This window comes from Oryzias latipes, chromosome 2 (assembly GCF_002234675.1).
Source record: "Oryzias latipes chromosome 2, ASM223467v1".
Lineage (NCBI taxonomy): Eukaryota > Metazoa > Chordata > Actinopteri > Beloniformes > Adrianichthyidae > Oryzias > Oryzias latipes.
Window position 1 is genome coordinate 18297559 of NC_019860.2, and position 15794 is coordinate 18313352.

General features: G+C 41.5%; 1 protein-coding gene across 1 annotated transcript; it reads right to left on the reverse strand.

Annotated features, from left to right (window-relative positions):
• Positions 1 to 6617: 6617 nt before the first annotated feature.
• On the reverse strand, positions 6618 to 8578 carry c1ql2 (complement C1q like 2). Its single transcript, XM_023965670.1, has 2 exons — positions 7659 to 8578; positions 6618 to 7192 (listed from the first exon to the last, which is right to left on the reverse strand). Exons 1-2 carry the CDS (start codon positions 8244 to 8246, stop codon positions 7013 to 7015), a joined length of 768 nt encoding a protein of 255 aa, XP_023821438.1. The 5' UTR covers positions 8247 to 8578; the 3' UTR covers positions 6618 to 7012.
• Between the last annotated feature and the right edge of the window lie 7216 nt (positions 8579 to 15794).

The window sequence follows — 15794 nt, forward strand, 5'->3', positions numbered from 1 at the left end:
AGATCCTTTAGAGACTCTCACAACGTTGACGTTCACCATCTGTAACTGGATGGCGACCGCTCTTAAGCAGCACTGTGACTCCGTTAGTCAGAGGAGGGAAGAAGATTTTCATTGTTGTCTCAGTTTGAAAAACAGAAAATATAAGTTCAGGGGGAGAACGACCAGATTCTCCTCCATTTTAGTTTTGGACTCCACCCGCTGATCGCATCATCAACACGTCACGGGCTAAAGCTGAGCACCTGATTGCTTGACGCAACGCAAATTTTTAGCCAAAGCTTAGATTTTTGAACTCTTGGTGCCCCTGCCAGGCACACGCGCTGTACCCGATGCTCAAGGACCTGTGATCGCATCTGAACATTGACTTAACATTGAAACTGGACGCCTCTGATGTGCATAAGAGATGATCTTGGATTTCAGTAGGGAGGCCACTACTTGTTGAAAACACCAAACTTAGCGGCGTTTTTTTTCTTGAAAGTTATTCAATTGGTAATTAAAAAAAATTGGGGTTAAATTTTGTTTATCAAACAATAGTTATTTGATTTGACTGTTTAATACAGATTCATATTAGTGAAAATGTTGAAAACCTTTTAATTTTTACATTTCCCCATTTGCATCTTAAAAGTGGACAAAGAGAATGTTTAAAAAATTAAGGACTTTTTGGTATTTACTTAATTCATTAGCTTTCCTTCATGGAAATACAGTAACCCCTCTATGAAATGCAGTTCAGCTTTCGCAGTTTGAATGTTTTGCAGATTTTTTTGCGCAGCTATGCGTGCTTCTTTTCCTTTTTTAACAGCAGATTGTGTTCTCAGTCCTGATTGGCCGTTGTGTCTCCTGTACAGAAGGCGTTTAATTTGCTAAATGTTCACAACTCTACAATCTTTGGTTTCATTTCATAATAATGGATTAATTTGTCTACAAAGGTTTGAACTTTGAGTGTTTAAACGAGAGAAAAGTATGAAACGTGAATAAAAGTGTGTAGTGAGTTGTTTAAAATAAAAAATAAAAAGATGACTTTAATGCGTATCGCACGTTCATTTTAGATCGTAACACCCACGATTAATTAAACTCGGGCTTAACTTTTCACCAGGGATTTGTCCAGAAACTTGAGTGTCTGTGTTTATTTTAATTGCACCTTACAGAGTATTGCAATTGAAAAAGAGCATTATGCTAATTTGTTAACAACAACACACTAACAACACAGCGGTTGTTAAGAGCCTCAAACTTTTGTGAATGACCCTCAGCAGACACAAACTATAATATCTTTACATGCTGATTTATAGTAAACAACCCACTTAAAAAATTCACTTTAAAGAGTGTGCAACAGAAAAATGGACAAAAATGTGAATTTTTGTTCACCTTTGTTAATTTAGTTCCACTTCTGTTTTTTAAATTGTTTGCATTACAGTAACACTTTAATTCCTACAAAATGTAAGAGTTAAAGTGTTACACAAACTCCTTTTGAAAACAGATGAAACCCATTAAGGAACCATACCAAATAAATGACTAAATGTTAGGACTGTGTATCCTCAAAACTCAGATCCCAAACTGGAAATTTAATGCAGTTTCTTTAATTTTGCATCTGCAGGAATGTATGGAACACTGCGAAACCCAACCCACCTTCTCAAAACGTTTAAAACAACACAAGTTAAACTGAAGCAGCCAGGACAGAGGAACAACCTTCCCTCCAAGCTGACTTGGTGTGACTCTTTTCTTAATTCCCGTCCTTTTTATGGGTCAATTGCTCGACTTGCTGTGACATTCGGTGGGGCGGCTATAACAGCTGACTAATCAGAGGACACCAGGGGCAGAGATGGTCTGAGAGTTCGGAGGGACCTAATCCAACGACTAAGATGTCTTGAGTACTCATCAGTAATGCGCTTCTCAGCAAAAAAAAATATGATCCATATTTAAGGCAGTGACTAGCTGCAGCCTGTGCCGTCAGCACCGTAGAAATCCTATTTGATTCCAGCTTATCTGCAAGTTTAGAGGTCTTTTCCTCTTAAGATTCAACACTAAGGGAAACCAACCACTAAGATCATATTTTATATTATATGTTGTAGAAATACAACAGCGTATGACTGTTTTATTTTGTCTTAAATGGTCTTCCTTGACCAAATTGCTGGGTCAAAGGTCACATACCTATAAATACTCTGTGTGCTTAAGATTTACCAGCTCTGTGTTGGGTACACCATGCTTTGATCTTTTGTATTTTCTGTACCATAGATAAACTTGAGTCTCACTGTAAAATCTATGTATTTAGAGACCAGTTCATTTAACAGACACTTTGCATTTAAGGTAAAAATTAAAAATCTCGTAAATGAGAAGGAAAAGGGCCCAAGATTAGAACCCTGTGGAACACCAGAGCAGAGGCAGTGGAAGCTGATTCCTTCCTTTGTCTGGATAATTTGAACATTTACCCTGATAGGAATTAAACTGGTCTATGAATGATCTGCTTGTACTCAGTTTATAAGGCATATAAAGGAAGTTTTTGGTGTTACATAAACATCCAGCTGGATGAAGTCATGCAGGCTTATCTGTGCAAAGAGATTCCACAATAGAAAACAGGTATGTCTGTGGAACGTCCATGTGAATGGTCCATTCCTCTTGGACTGAAAAATGTGACTAAAAGCTGCTCATTTGAGGGTTTTGGCAAAAAGTAAAAAAAGGGAGACTGACCTAATTTAAATAATTAAGAATACTTTGTTTTTTTAACTATAAGGCACACTTAAAATCCTTTAATTTTCTCTATATTACTTGTGTATAAATTACTGACCTAGAAATTCTTTTTTTGAGGTACATGGCGCTCAAAAATCTGTCCAAATATTTTAGTAAAACTTTGGTAAACTACAAAGCCCGATGGATTGTTGGAGCACTATGGGGACTGTAATCGTGAACCTGGCAGAGTGGTACACTTTAACACAATGAACTGAAAAAGGGAGAGTTTTGTTTTGTATTTTTATGTGTTACTTCTGAACAATGTTATTGTGAACAAAGTTGGACTCCACTGCCATGGTAGTCTCTCTGCAAAGGCCGATTATTGCAGATAAAAGACACAAACATGAAGAATAAGACAGTTCATTAGAAAAACTTCCCGTCAATCCCCCAGACCAATCCACTGCTGCCTGTTGGCCCCTCCGGGCACTCTGGGTTGTGTAGTCATTTCACATTATCTCAGTGCATGACTTTGCTTAATGCGCCCTATAATCCGCTGCACCTAATGGTCCCATTATTATGATCAAGCAAAAGTTACCAAACCAAAGTAGAACAGTCTTAAGTGAAGATAAAAATGGTGTAGTTACATTAAAGGGCCAAATCTTGAACCACTTTAGTCAATCTCAAACATTTATTGCATAAACAACTGATTCACACACACGTTTTCATCCTGCTTTACAATGGAAATTACAATTTAACATTAAGAGAGCATTTTGGATGTTTAAGCATTACGCATAATGTGTTTTTACGCACTTGCTCTTTTGCTTTTAAAATATTAAATCCCAAAACCCAATGCGAGTAGCCTTTTTTCTTTTCTCACTATATTTCTGGCATAACTACACAAGATAATCCTGAAAACTGGCAAAGACAAACGTGAGACCGGAGGGAGAGTTTTTAAAGCAGCTCAGACTGACAGTCCTCTCAAAGGACAACAGTTTGTTTGTTGGGTGCAAGAAAATAAGCCAACACCTTAATAGAGGTTTATCTAGGAGGACATGCCAATATTTGTTTCTCACGATTTCCATTTAAACCGGCCGGATTGATGTGTAAACAGCTGGTTTGTGTGTGCTCCAGAGGGGATGGATTCATAAAGGAAGAAAAAAAAATCCAAAACACACACAAAACAGCCATTATCTTAATGACATGTTTGGGTTCTGGAGCAGCATTTGTAAATATCACTACAGGCTTATGTATGAGGAGAGCACAGGAGGCGGCAGCAATCGCTTTTCCTCTGCAGCTTTTTACTCTTCAGAGGTTTTTAAAATTAAAACTAAAGTCACAATTATTTTTAGAAAAAAGCTAAAAAAAAAAAGAAAAAAAAAGAAAAAAATATAGCCAAATCAGCTCAAAACAACATTTTTCAAACAATTTTATTGATATATTTGTGAAAAGAATCAACCAAAACCAACATGAAAACAGATTTTGTGTAACTGGTTTACTTCTTGACTATACTGAAAGCACCCCCATTTAAAATGTTCTGGCAAAACAAACTTATTGCCTCAAACTAATGCATTTAGTTGATATTTTTAAAAAATTCCAGTATAATAAAAAATGCTAATAAGCTTCCAATAACACCCTTTGTTCAAAATAGCAGCAAACAGAATTCACAGTAAAAAGATTTTCTGTGCCCCCTTGAAAATCACGGTTGATAAAGTGAGAGAGATTTTCTCCATAGCCCACACAATTGTCCCTCCTAACTAACGTAGGTGCAAATCACAGAAGGAACTGTAAAAAAAATATTAAACATGTGTGTGTTTAGTTGATATTTCTTCTGATGCTGTCGGACAATTGGATTCTTATTTATTTACTCTTATAATTTGGATGCATTTACAACAAAACCACTTTTGTAAGGTAAGAAACAGATGTAACATATCAAAGAACGTTAAGAGAAAAGCTCCAGTGTTAAGCTACGTTCAAACCGGGCATGTGACACATGTTCTGTAATGCGGTAATTCTGTTCACACTGGGCAATCAGGGAGGGGCTTCTTCTATTTATTTGCTGCTGTTTACTAGCACGTGTCCACCACCTGCAGTTAAAGGAGACTTGAAAGAGTGTGAAATGTCGAAGTGGTGCAAATCTTGCTCCAGGCTTTTTCTTTCACTGCTCTGTTCTGATATAGGAACGACTTGGTGTCATAATTACAGCAGGACAGAAACGCAATTATTAATTGATGACCAATTTGCAAACAGTTGGCACTCCCTTGAATTAAATAGGCTCGCCATCCATTCGTCACTACCATGGATGATACCCTGGTTGGTCAAAGTTCCACCAGGTTTAGCTTGAAAAACACGCTCTATTGTCACACATTTTGCACGTAGAGCCCAAAAATTGTCTTCAAAATGTGTATATCTAAGCGTGAATGTGAGAGTTTTGAACGCAGATGTCATGACATTCACATTTACACGCACTTTTCATTGAAAGTAGTCGTTTGATCCCACATTGCAGAGGGCTGTGTGAACGTAGCCTTAAGAGGTTAAAAGATATCACCTCAAGACCGAAGTTGGATGTTAAACTACGTTAGCTAAAAGTCATGCTAAATGCACTTTAGCGCTCCTCAGTCAAAACTGTTTTTGAATCATTCTTATGATTCACTTCAATACAAATAGCTTTATTTTATCCAAAACATTTCTAATGGCTAAGAGTTGTTGAAAACTTTGAGAGACCTCAGTGTTCAACAGATAATTCAAATAGGATGTGATTTTATAGCAAGCTACTTTGTTAGCTCGGCAGTTCTTTGTTAGCAAGAATTTTCTATAGTAAACAAAAGAAATGGTCAACAGTCGACTAAGATGATATAGATGTTATATATATATATATATATATATATATATATATATATATATATATATATATATATATATATATATATATATATATATATATATATATATATATATATATATATATGTATATATTCATATATACAGTTGGCTCAAACGGAATGTTGCGTCACACAGCCACTGCGTACATTTTGCGCATATATGTGAAGAAACTTGGGAAAAAGGAGATTTTCACAGATTTATCACAAATGAACCACATTCAAACTACAGAAGTATAAATAAACCACGCAAAGAACACGTAAAGCAACGTAGAACATAAAGCGTACGCGATTATTTTGCTGTTTACACACAATTCATTAGTGATTCGTACGTCAATTACGTCATTTTGACTTAATATGTGTACTGCATACGCAATATAAAAGTTGTATTTCGGAGGTACATGCGTGAAAAATCTGTTAGACATACGTGGAACAGTCGTGGAAAGCCACAAATTTGCATATGCATTTAGCAAAAATTGCACACAATTGCATTAGATTTACATAATAATTGCGTATAAACAATATAAAATACGTATAAACCACGTAATTCTCAACCAACCAACAGCTCAAAACCAAATTTACTTAAAGGCCCGTCGGCCAAAACCGTCGACGTTCATCAATGAATGACGAACGCAAGAAACACCTATAAATAACGTAAATCATGCATATGTCATAAAAGACTGAAATTTCAAACGTTGAAATTGCGCAAAATGTTTATAGCGGCTTTGTGACAAGACCTTTAGAATGGTGTAATGGACTAAAACAATAAATCAGATCAAATAAATAATAAATCAGTCTTTGACGTGTGTTTGACATTTTCAACATAAACATACTTCTGTCTACCATTCACTTTCACCACATTTTGATGCAATGGTGTAACTTATGATTCGGTTTTGAAGCATAATTGTGGTTCAGATAATTATTTTTGTGGACCTGCACAGCATTTTATCTTTTTAAACCTTAACATTTTTTTTATAAGTATTGAACGCTTTCAGGCGCAGACAACAAAAAGTAACTTTTCCAGTAATCTCAATACTGTTTTTGCATAATCAGCATGTTTTTTTGCATTCAAACTCAGAGTCCTTTATAGGTTGATAGTGAAGTGTCGAAATTTAATTTATCTTGTATGTCTTTGAAATTGAAGTTACACTAAAATACTGTTTTGTTTTCTTTCTAATCTCATGCTGGGCCATCAAACCATAAAATACCTACAGTCAATATTTTTTAAACTAAAACTTTAAGAAGTACTTTCAGTAACTTATTAAAGGATCCTGTTAACTTTTTGAAACTTTTTCTCACACTAAGACACCACTCTCACACAGATGACACCAACTTCCAGCAGAACTTAAGATAAATTAAACATCAGATAAACACATCTATTTTTTTAATCTTGACACATACATTTTTGCAAATAAACCTGCTAAGAAGTAAAACATTGATTTTGGAGTGGATACAGTCCAGCGCGTCCTGCAGGAGGTTCAGTCAGGGTACAAGATAAAGCCAGAGAAGGTGCTATACTTGTTGTTGTTCCCTCCGTGGGCTTTGCCACCATCCAGCTTCACATACACTTCATCTCCAGAGTCCAAGTGCAGGACTGCACTGTTGCTGGCATAGTCGTAGTTCTGGTCTGCATCCTGAGCGATGGCACTGGCACGAACCTGGAGGGGCAGAAGCACAGGACCACTTATTGGGGGGGGGGGGAGTGAAGCAGCAGCTGCTGCTGCCTGAAAAAATGATTCCAAATTTAAACATAATCCTGGAGATTTGAATTGGCCAAATTAAACAAAAAAAAAGCTTCTAATTTGAGCTTATATAAGTTTGATCTCAACCTTCTGTCAGAACCTATAAAGGATAATTGCAGCTGCAGTCTGACCCTGCGTCCTTCTGCAGAGGGAACACTCATCCAAGGATTTACGCATGAGCGCCGCCGCCAAACAACTTAGGCGAATGCGCTCGCAGATCACCATAAATATCACTGATGTTTGCTGCAGTTTAAGATATAAGGCGCTTACATAACTCTGCGTCACTGTGCGTAAATTCCTCCTTTGAGGACGCTTCTTTAAAATGAGTCACGTGAAACTAAGTTTTTTTTTTTTTGCGCTATTCTCCGGGTCTTTTGCGCACCTGTCCGTTCTTGCACAGGTCCGCCCACATGCTGGTGCCGTCTCCTCCGCGCATCAGTACGTGATAGGTGAAGAAATAGATCCCTGACACGTGGCACGTGAACTTTCCGGTGCTTTGGTCGTAGTGGTTCCCCAAGTTTGTGATCACGTCGTCAAACTTCAGCACCTCGTAGCCCTCGTGCGGGTTCTTCAGACCCACGTAAAAGGCGATCCTGAACGCGCTCCCCGTGGAGTTCATCCCCTCCGCGTCCCCGGCTTCAGCCCCCGAGGCTCCGCTCAGAGCCGGGAAGGACATCTTACTCCCCCCGCGCTCTCCCGGTGGCCCCCTCGGACCTGGGGGTCCGGGTTCCCCAGGTGGACCGCGGGGTCCGGGTTTGCCGGGTCTGCCCGGCTCCCCGCGGGTCCCCTGCGCCATCGGGGGCTGCGCGCCGTTTTGGATCACCTCCATGGCGGTGGCGCCCCCCGGTTTGGTGCTGTAGGGGTCGCACACCATCCGACAGGTGCCCATCATCTCGTAGTAGTGCGCGGTGCTCTCGGAGGAGCGCAGCAGCAGCAGCGGCACGGCCACGGTCAGAGCCAGCAGGAGCATCGCGACTGCGGTCACGAGGAAGACCACGGACCACTTCCTCCGCGCCGTTCGGGGACCGAAGGACGACAGAAACCCCGTGGAGCCGCGCTGGGGGGGAATTGTGACAGATGGAGGGGAAGTTGGGGAAGAAGAAAACAAAGTGCGCCCTGTTCGGTCCAGCCGCTCCGACTGCGGCTCCTTCCCGCCTCTGGGCGAAACTGCTGTGACCGGGGAGCGAGCGCGCGCCTGAGTGGGGGTGCGCGCAGCCAGCTGCGTCCAGCTGTTTGTGAAGAGGAAAGTAAAAGAAGCTGAAAGTAAAACTAGTCAAGGAAGCATGATGGTAAACACCGGCGCGCTCCCAGTGCTCAACCCCGTCAATAATTCATGCATGGTCATTCTGTCATCTGAATGAAAACAGCACAAACATCAAACAAATGAACAAAAAAATATGAATCGTGGTTGTTCAAAAGGAGAAACATCCACAAACTGTAATGAAGTGACGGGGATTCAGAAAGTCAAATGAAAACTCAGACTTCATTTGACTCTAAGGGTGTATTTAGACTTAAAGTGAAACAAAAATGAGATAGTTTCCCTGATAATCCAAAACAAATTTTCAATCTGAATAAGATAACATAAGATGAGATAAGATAAAGATACTGTATGGGTTGTTGGAATAACTATATACATGCTCAGTACAAACAAACAACGAGTGACAGCCAAGCAGACACTGCAGGAATCGCTCTTGGACCCATCTTTTGAGGTGGTCTCGGTTTCGGACTGAGCTTCAGTTCGCTCTGAGTTTCCTCAGTCTTATAGACTCTGTGGTCAGAGCGGAACACCTGAACCAAAACGGCCGCTGTAGCCGGGCATTACAGGATGTAAACAGAGTTGGAAGGACACATCCATGACAAGGAGACACAGCAATTTATAGAAATTTGGTCGGATGAATGCAGGCTCATTAAAACTACTTTGAAGTGAAACACATTGCTTCTCATTGTTTACTGACAATCTATACATCAGAAACACTTATCAGCAAATGTTTTTAACCTGTTGTCCCCTCAGTAACTGCCTTGCAGCATGCCTCCGCCAAAGTAACAAGAAAATACTTTTCCAAAAGTTTTCAGTTTCCATTTCTTCACATTTGCACTTTGACCTGTCAATAGTACTTGAAATGCACAATGTGCCTCAGCCGAAAATGTTTTTCTTGAATAAGATACTTTTGATTTTGCTCTCTCTTGGATAAACGGAACCGCACTTTGTTGCAACTTGTGACTTTATTCTGCAGATGTCCATGATGGCACAAAGTCACCGTCACCGACACACACAAATAAACAAACGTAAAACTTTAAGTTTAGACATGATGGATAACATTAACAAAAATGAAAACACGTACTTCTCTGGACACATGAGAGAGCCAGAAAATTCTTTAAAACAACTTGATTAACGTTTTTTCCAATCCTTCTGCTGTATGGAACTCCTTTTATAACTTTGTGCAACAGCAAAACACATTCTTCAGGCACACAGCGTATAACAAGGGTTCTACCCAGAAATGCACAAAAAAACAGGATCCATACTTAGTGCACTGACCACACTGACACTGGCAGTTCAAACTAATGTGTAAGCTTCTGTTAAAGCATGCAAAATCAACTTTTTGAGCTTCTTGGTGCATTATAATGTTAATTCCTCAACCCCAAAGTGCTATTTTGATCCATTCATGCATTTATGAGCATTCCTTTAAAAACCTGCTCTCTTGACCACCAGCCCCTCCAAATGCACAAAAACGAGCGGGTTCCACATTATGACGTGGACCGGTGAGGACCGCCCCTTCCATGAGGAGTCCGCGCTGCCAGCACCGCCCCCAGGCCACCACGCACGCCCACTTTCTCCATGGAGGTAGCGGAAAAACCCATTCATTTTACATGCACGATATGTACATCCATCTTTGCAAAAGTTTGGATTTTGTTTGTTTTCGTGGGAGAAACACGGACATGCTGCTGAGGTCAACTCTAGGTTGACGTCATAAAATGGGTGGCACCCACACGGAGAGAAAGGCGGAGCCTCAGAGAACAAGTTGTCTTACTTCTGGGTAAGAAAAGAGCTCAGGAAAATAACTAATATTTATTTTAAAATCTGTTCTTAAGTGTGCCAAACGTAACATATTATCATATACTTTGATGTAGTTTATAGTTTTCTAAAAGGCTTTACAAAAGAATAATATAGGCCCATTGACTACTGATTGCTTGCAAGGATTTCCCATGAAGCCAGTGAATTTACGTCACCATTTAGGTACCAAAGTCCTGCACTATAAAAGAAGAGCTACAAAAATACAAAGAGAAAAGGAAAGATTAAGTTAATATTGAGAACAACACCTAAAACATCAGCAAAAGGGCAAAAAAATACATGAAAATAAAGGAAGTAAAAGAGAATAAGATGCCACCAATTATTTAAAAACCATTCTGGAGAGGTTAATCTTGACATCTAAAAGGGTTTAGATCTGATATTATGTGCAGCTCTGGAGGAATATCATTATTCCATATCTGGGGGCCGACAACAGACATCTCACGGTCACCCCAGTGTTTCTGACATGGCCCGGGTCCATCAACAAACCAAGTCTTTATTCCACAACGTGTGGATTTTACATCTTGATGTCACTTTGCCCTGCCTAACCTCAGCCACACATCCGTCACACACAGCCCAAATCCTCCTCTTCGTCAGTCGATCCTTCACCATTCCCACCATGTCACAACATTTGGACCACATCTGGCAAAACCGGCCAGAACCCAAGTCAGGCCGGGTCATATCCGCTAGGCCACATCTGACCTACATAACACTCAAGTGAACCACCAGTGAAAGGGAATAACCCAGATTTGGCGTGTGTTTGTTTCTGCTGTCGGGGCCTGTGCGCTGAAACGCTGACAAGTGTCATCCTGTATAATGAAGTGGGCTGCCTGCTGCTGCTGCTGCATATTTACACTTATGTAATCTGCTGGGCTAATCACGGACCACGTCTAATTGTAAAAGACACATGTGGGCAGGGCTTTCTAAATATTAGGATTCCATTTCAAAAAGGCCAACCTGGACTTTTCTTCCTCAGTATGCTAGGAGTTTAAACATACACTGTTTTAGCATACGTGCCACCAAAGCATTTAGCAGCATTCCCAAACCCAACTCAGTTGGGATAGGCAACAAGGGCCGTTTGCAAATCCCAAAAATTACATTTAAAATGACTTTACTGGAATGGGATCTGTTTAAAGTCACAAACATGTCAGTCAGACTAAGGTCCAGGCTTTAGAGAGTCACTCTGATGCTTTCGACATGTTCTAGTGGCATTTTTTCCCATTATGGAGGACATATATAAAGAGAACTAGACTTACTGAGTATTTCTTAATAAAAAATGTTGTAAATCAGTGGCAGATGTCAACGATTGTATTTGCTTTGCTGAGCGGGCCACAAGTCCCCTGCTCCACTACATTCTGATTCTTGTATGGGCGGCCGTGGTGCAGCGGTAGGGCGGTCGACCCGTGATCGTAAGATTTCTGCTTTGCACGCTCATGTGTCGAAGTGTCCTTGGGCAAGACACTGAACCTCACCTTGCCTCTGGTGGAAAGTTTGCATCAGTGTTCGGCAGTGGAGCTGTCACCATTGTGTGAATGTTTGTGTGAATGGGTGAATGGGTTTGTGACTGTAAAGCGCTGTGGGCCTTCAAGGAAGGTAGAAAGCGCTGTACAAGTATACGCCATTTACCATTTGTAGATGAGTGCCCACTCCAAAGTGATGGACTTCTTCGTCTTTGTCCTGCAGATTTACCCAAGAGTTCTTGAGCTTGAGATCACAGACTGATGGTTGGAAATTCTTCTTCAGGATTACTTTGTAAAGGCCAGAAGTTACGGTTCAATTAGTCATGGTGAACTGTCCCGGTTCTGAAGCTCCAGACCGTCAGACTACCACCACCATGTGACGTGCTTCTTACAATAATGTTCATTTATTTGTAAATAGGCCTACTCTTTCTAAACTTTCCCCTAATGTCTCATTAGCTCACAAAGCACTTTTCTAAAGGTCTTGGAAAAACCTTGATGTTCTTGTCAAATCTGGGACAAATCCTTGGTCCGAAAGTCTTTTTTCAACCGGAGTCAAGCGAGGTCTGCAGCACTCACCATGTTCTTCTGTTTTTTTATTACCTTCTGGATGAATCTTCTGCGTTTCCTTGGTGTCTCTGTGGTTGGTTGTTCAGCACTGCTTTTAAGTTTGTTTGTTTTACTCCCCGTATTCCCGTATTAGTGTTTCCCACTAAAAAGGGAGAGGCTCTAGCGAGCCCCATGTTCCTTCTTGAGATGAACAGAGGACTGCCCAGTCCTGGTCCTCGAGATCTACCATCCTGCCTGTTTTCCAGCTGTGCTCAGTCAATCAGAACATGGACACAGCGGAGCCAGCTAATCAGCAGCCAGGAGGGAAGGGAATGCTGGCAAATAGGAGAACAAGGATTGGGCAGCCCTGGAGTAAAACAATCGACGGATGGATGAATGGAGGGATGGAGTATTGATAGATGATGAATAAATGGACAGTACATGGATGGATGGATTATAAATGAATGTAGATGGATGAATGGATAGGTGTATGGATGGATGGAGAGAGGAAAAAGCCCAACTATGAGTGAGTGAACACCATTGGTCTCAGTTCTTCTCTATCCGTTCATCCGTGAGCATCCCTGAACGCCAAACTTCTGCACGGCGGTGTTTACAAATGTCAGAGGAAGAGGCTTGTTTGTAGAAAGAGAAAAGCCTTCCTTCCCGTCAGGCTCCACATGCCGGCCAACTTTGTTTTGAACCTGAATGAATTCAGGTCAAAGTCAGACGGAGTGAATGACTTCAACTCACAGCGGTTAAAGACATGACCAAATATTCGACTCAGACTGTGACTCTCGCAGTCACATCATGTGGCCCAGGGCAGGTTCACAAAATGGTGACATCAGCTGACAGACTGTGTTGGTTGGAGGGGAAGGGGGTGGGGGTGGGGGTCAGCTTATGTCTGCTGGAAGTGGACCAGCAATGTCTGACGGCGCTGCGAGCCGCGGGGAAATATGAGATGTCTTGTTTCATGAGCGCCACGAGCTTTGAATTCCGATTCTCAGTCAAATTAAAATTCATGGCGTGCAGATTGTCACCCCCTCTGCACGGATACCTCTTGAGTGCTCCTGCAAGTGTGCTTGAAAAAGACTTTTATCCAAGTCATTGGGTATTTTCTGAGATGTGAGCAGCTGAGGAACTTAATACAGTATGGATTTTCAAGTAATTCCTTGAAAGAATTGGTGGAGTTGGAAACGCAGAGGTGGCTACACATCCTCAAGGAATGCCTTTCAAAAGTCAGATGAAGCCCCTCCCCCTTACTTCAGTTCCTGATTTTGCCTCTAAGATGGTGGAAGTAACTACAAAAGGGGAGACACTAAATAATACATTCCAGAAAAACAAACAAACAGGAAGCCCGTTACGCTCTCTAACTTTGCTGCATGACCTTTAGTCAGGATTAATACAGTGTACTGCGCCTTCAGGCCATGGTGAGCCATGGTGAGCCATGCACCGCGCACTGTCCACATTATGCACCTCAACCTCTGAGATCCCCCCCCCCCCCCCCCCCCCTCCAGCAGCGGCATCCTGCCTTGCTAGAGTGCTGCTGCGTCAGACGTGCGGAGCATACCATGACGCCAATTAAGTAATCGGTCATTAGCATCTGGCGCACTTAAAACGATGTCATCAGCTAAAAGTTCATTCATGAAACAGGATTCTGATTAGTTTATTCAATAAACCAACATGGGGGAGGGTAAAAGAAAAGGAAACAAAAGGCACAAAAACATTTAATTTATTGACATCACAAAAACGTTCAATACTTCATGTTATGCTTCTGCATGAAAGATTCTTGTTTTAGCCGGCAAAAGGTAGGGATTTGCAGCCTTTTTTCTCACCTCTCTGGCTTCCCTTTCTTTACAGGATATGACATCAGAGAACCCGATTGCTCCTAAAATCAACAAAGAGGTAAGCCATGCAAGCCTGGGCATTTGTGAAACCAGTGACTGTAAATGAAACCCATAGAAAATGACTTACTTCTGGCTCCAGCTAACTGAGTCAATTCAATCACAGATTGTTTTGCCATATGGACGCTGCCATGTTGGAGCCAGACATTCTCAGTAAGCAGTGATTGGTCCAAATCGGTCTGAATGGATGGCAATTGGCCAGAGGGATTGATGGGAAGTTTTCCTAGTGAACAGTATTGTCCCCATTGACGGTATATGAGAACTGGGCCGTGTGAATGTGACGCCACCCATAGAAAATGGGGAGGGCAGCCGTGGTGCAGCGGTACGTTGGCTGACCCCCCCATCGGACGACTGCAGGCTCAATTCCCACCTTTCCCACGCATATGTCAAAGTGTTCTTGGGGAACACTTTCCTCCGGTGCAAGGTTGGCGCCAGTGTTCGGCAGCGTGTGAATGGGGGATAGGGACTGTGCCGGTAAACCGCCTTGGGCTTTCGAGGAAGGTGCTTCTCCAACGGTATGAAGTAAATTCAGTTGAAGTAAAATGACTCGATCTCTGAGGCACCGGCATTCGCTCCTTGTGGGGACAACGTCAACCTACAGCCGTGTCTGCATCTCGCCCACGGAAAAAAACAAATCCGAACTTTTGCAGAGATGGGTATGCATATTGTGTGAATAAAAGGAATCACCGCTAGCTCCACGGAGAACGTGGGTGTGTGTGTTAGCCTGGGGGCGGTGCTGGTAGCGCAGACTCTTCATGGAAGGGGCTGATCTCAGTTTCACAATGTGAGAGAACCCATTCGTTTTCGTGGATTGGGAGGTACTGGGGCTCAGAGATCAGTTTTTAGTGGAATGCGTGAACAGATCAAAATATTGCTTTGGGGTGTTTTTTTTTTTTTTTGTGAGGAATGAACATTAAAATACACTTAAAAGCTCAAAGAAGGGAAAAAGTGGATTTTGCACGCTAAAGGCCCTTGAAAGTGTTGGATGTCATCGCAAAGCTGCTTTTTTTCAGCTTTCAGAGCCCGTTGGAATTACTTTAATTACTCAAATGGTTAAAGAATAACGGTAATACAAAGACAGTGTGTTGTTTCCTGTTGTCTGGGATGAATTATATGATGGAAGGAGCATGTTTACACAGCAAATTTAGGATTAGATTGGAATAATGGTGTGTTTCTATTCAAATATGTGGAATTTCTAACCTTTTCAGGACTTGGACTCAACTTTTTGACTTTTCAAATTAGGTGACATCTTGCTTTTTCCCTAAAAAAACCCGCTGGCCATTGCACCAGTTTTCCCATCTTAAGTGCTGACATTCAAAGACTATTTTAGCTGGAACTGAATTAAATCCAGATTAAGGCATATGTGGGATTACTCATTCCAAATGTGAGGATTGTTTTGTATTTTTTTAAGTTTGTTAAAAATCATCGTCATCGTTTCATAGCAGGGCTGATTCCACCCCCCCAAATCCACCATACAGTGTTTCTCTCAGCTTTGCTCTCATCAGGCACGTGTCGTTGGCGGCCAACGACTTCATTCACTTTGC

Coding starts and splice junctions, on each gene's coding strand:
- c1ql2 (XM_023965670.1), bottom strand. CDS start 8,246: ATGCTCCTGCTGGCTCTGACCGTGGCCGTGCCGCTGCTGCTGCTGCGC. Junction 7,193..7,658: donor ACCTGTGCAAGAACGGACAG/GTGCGCAAAAGA, acceptor CTGCCCCTCCAG/GTTCGTGCCAGTGCCATCGC.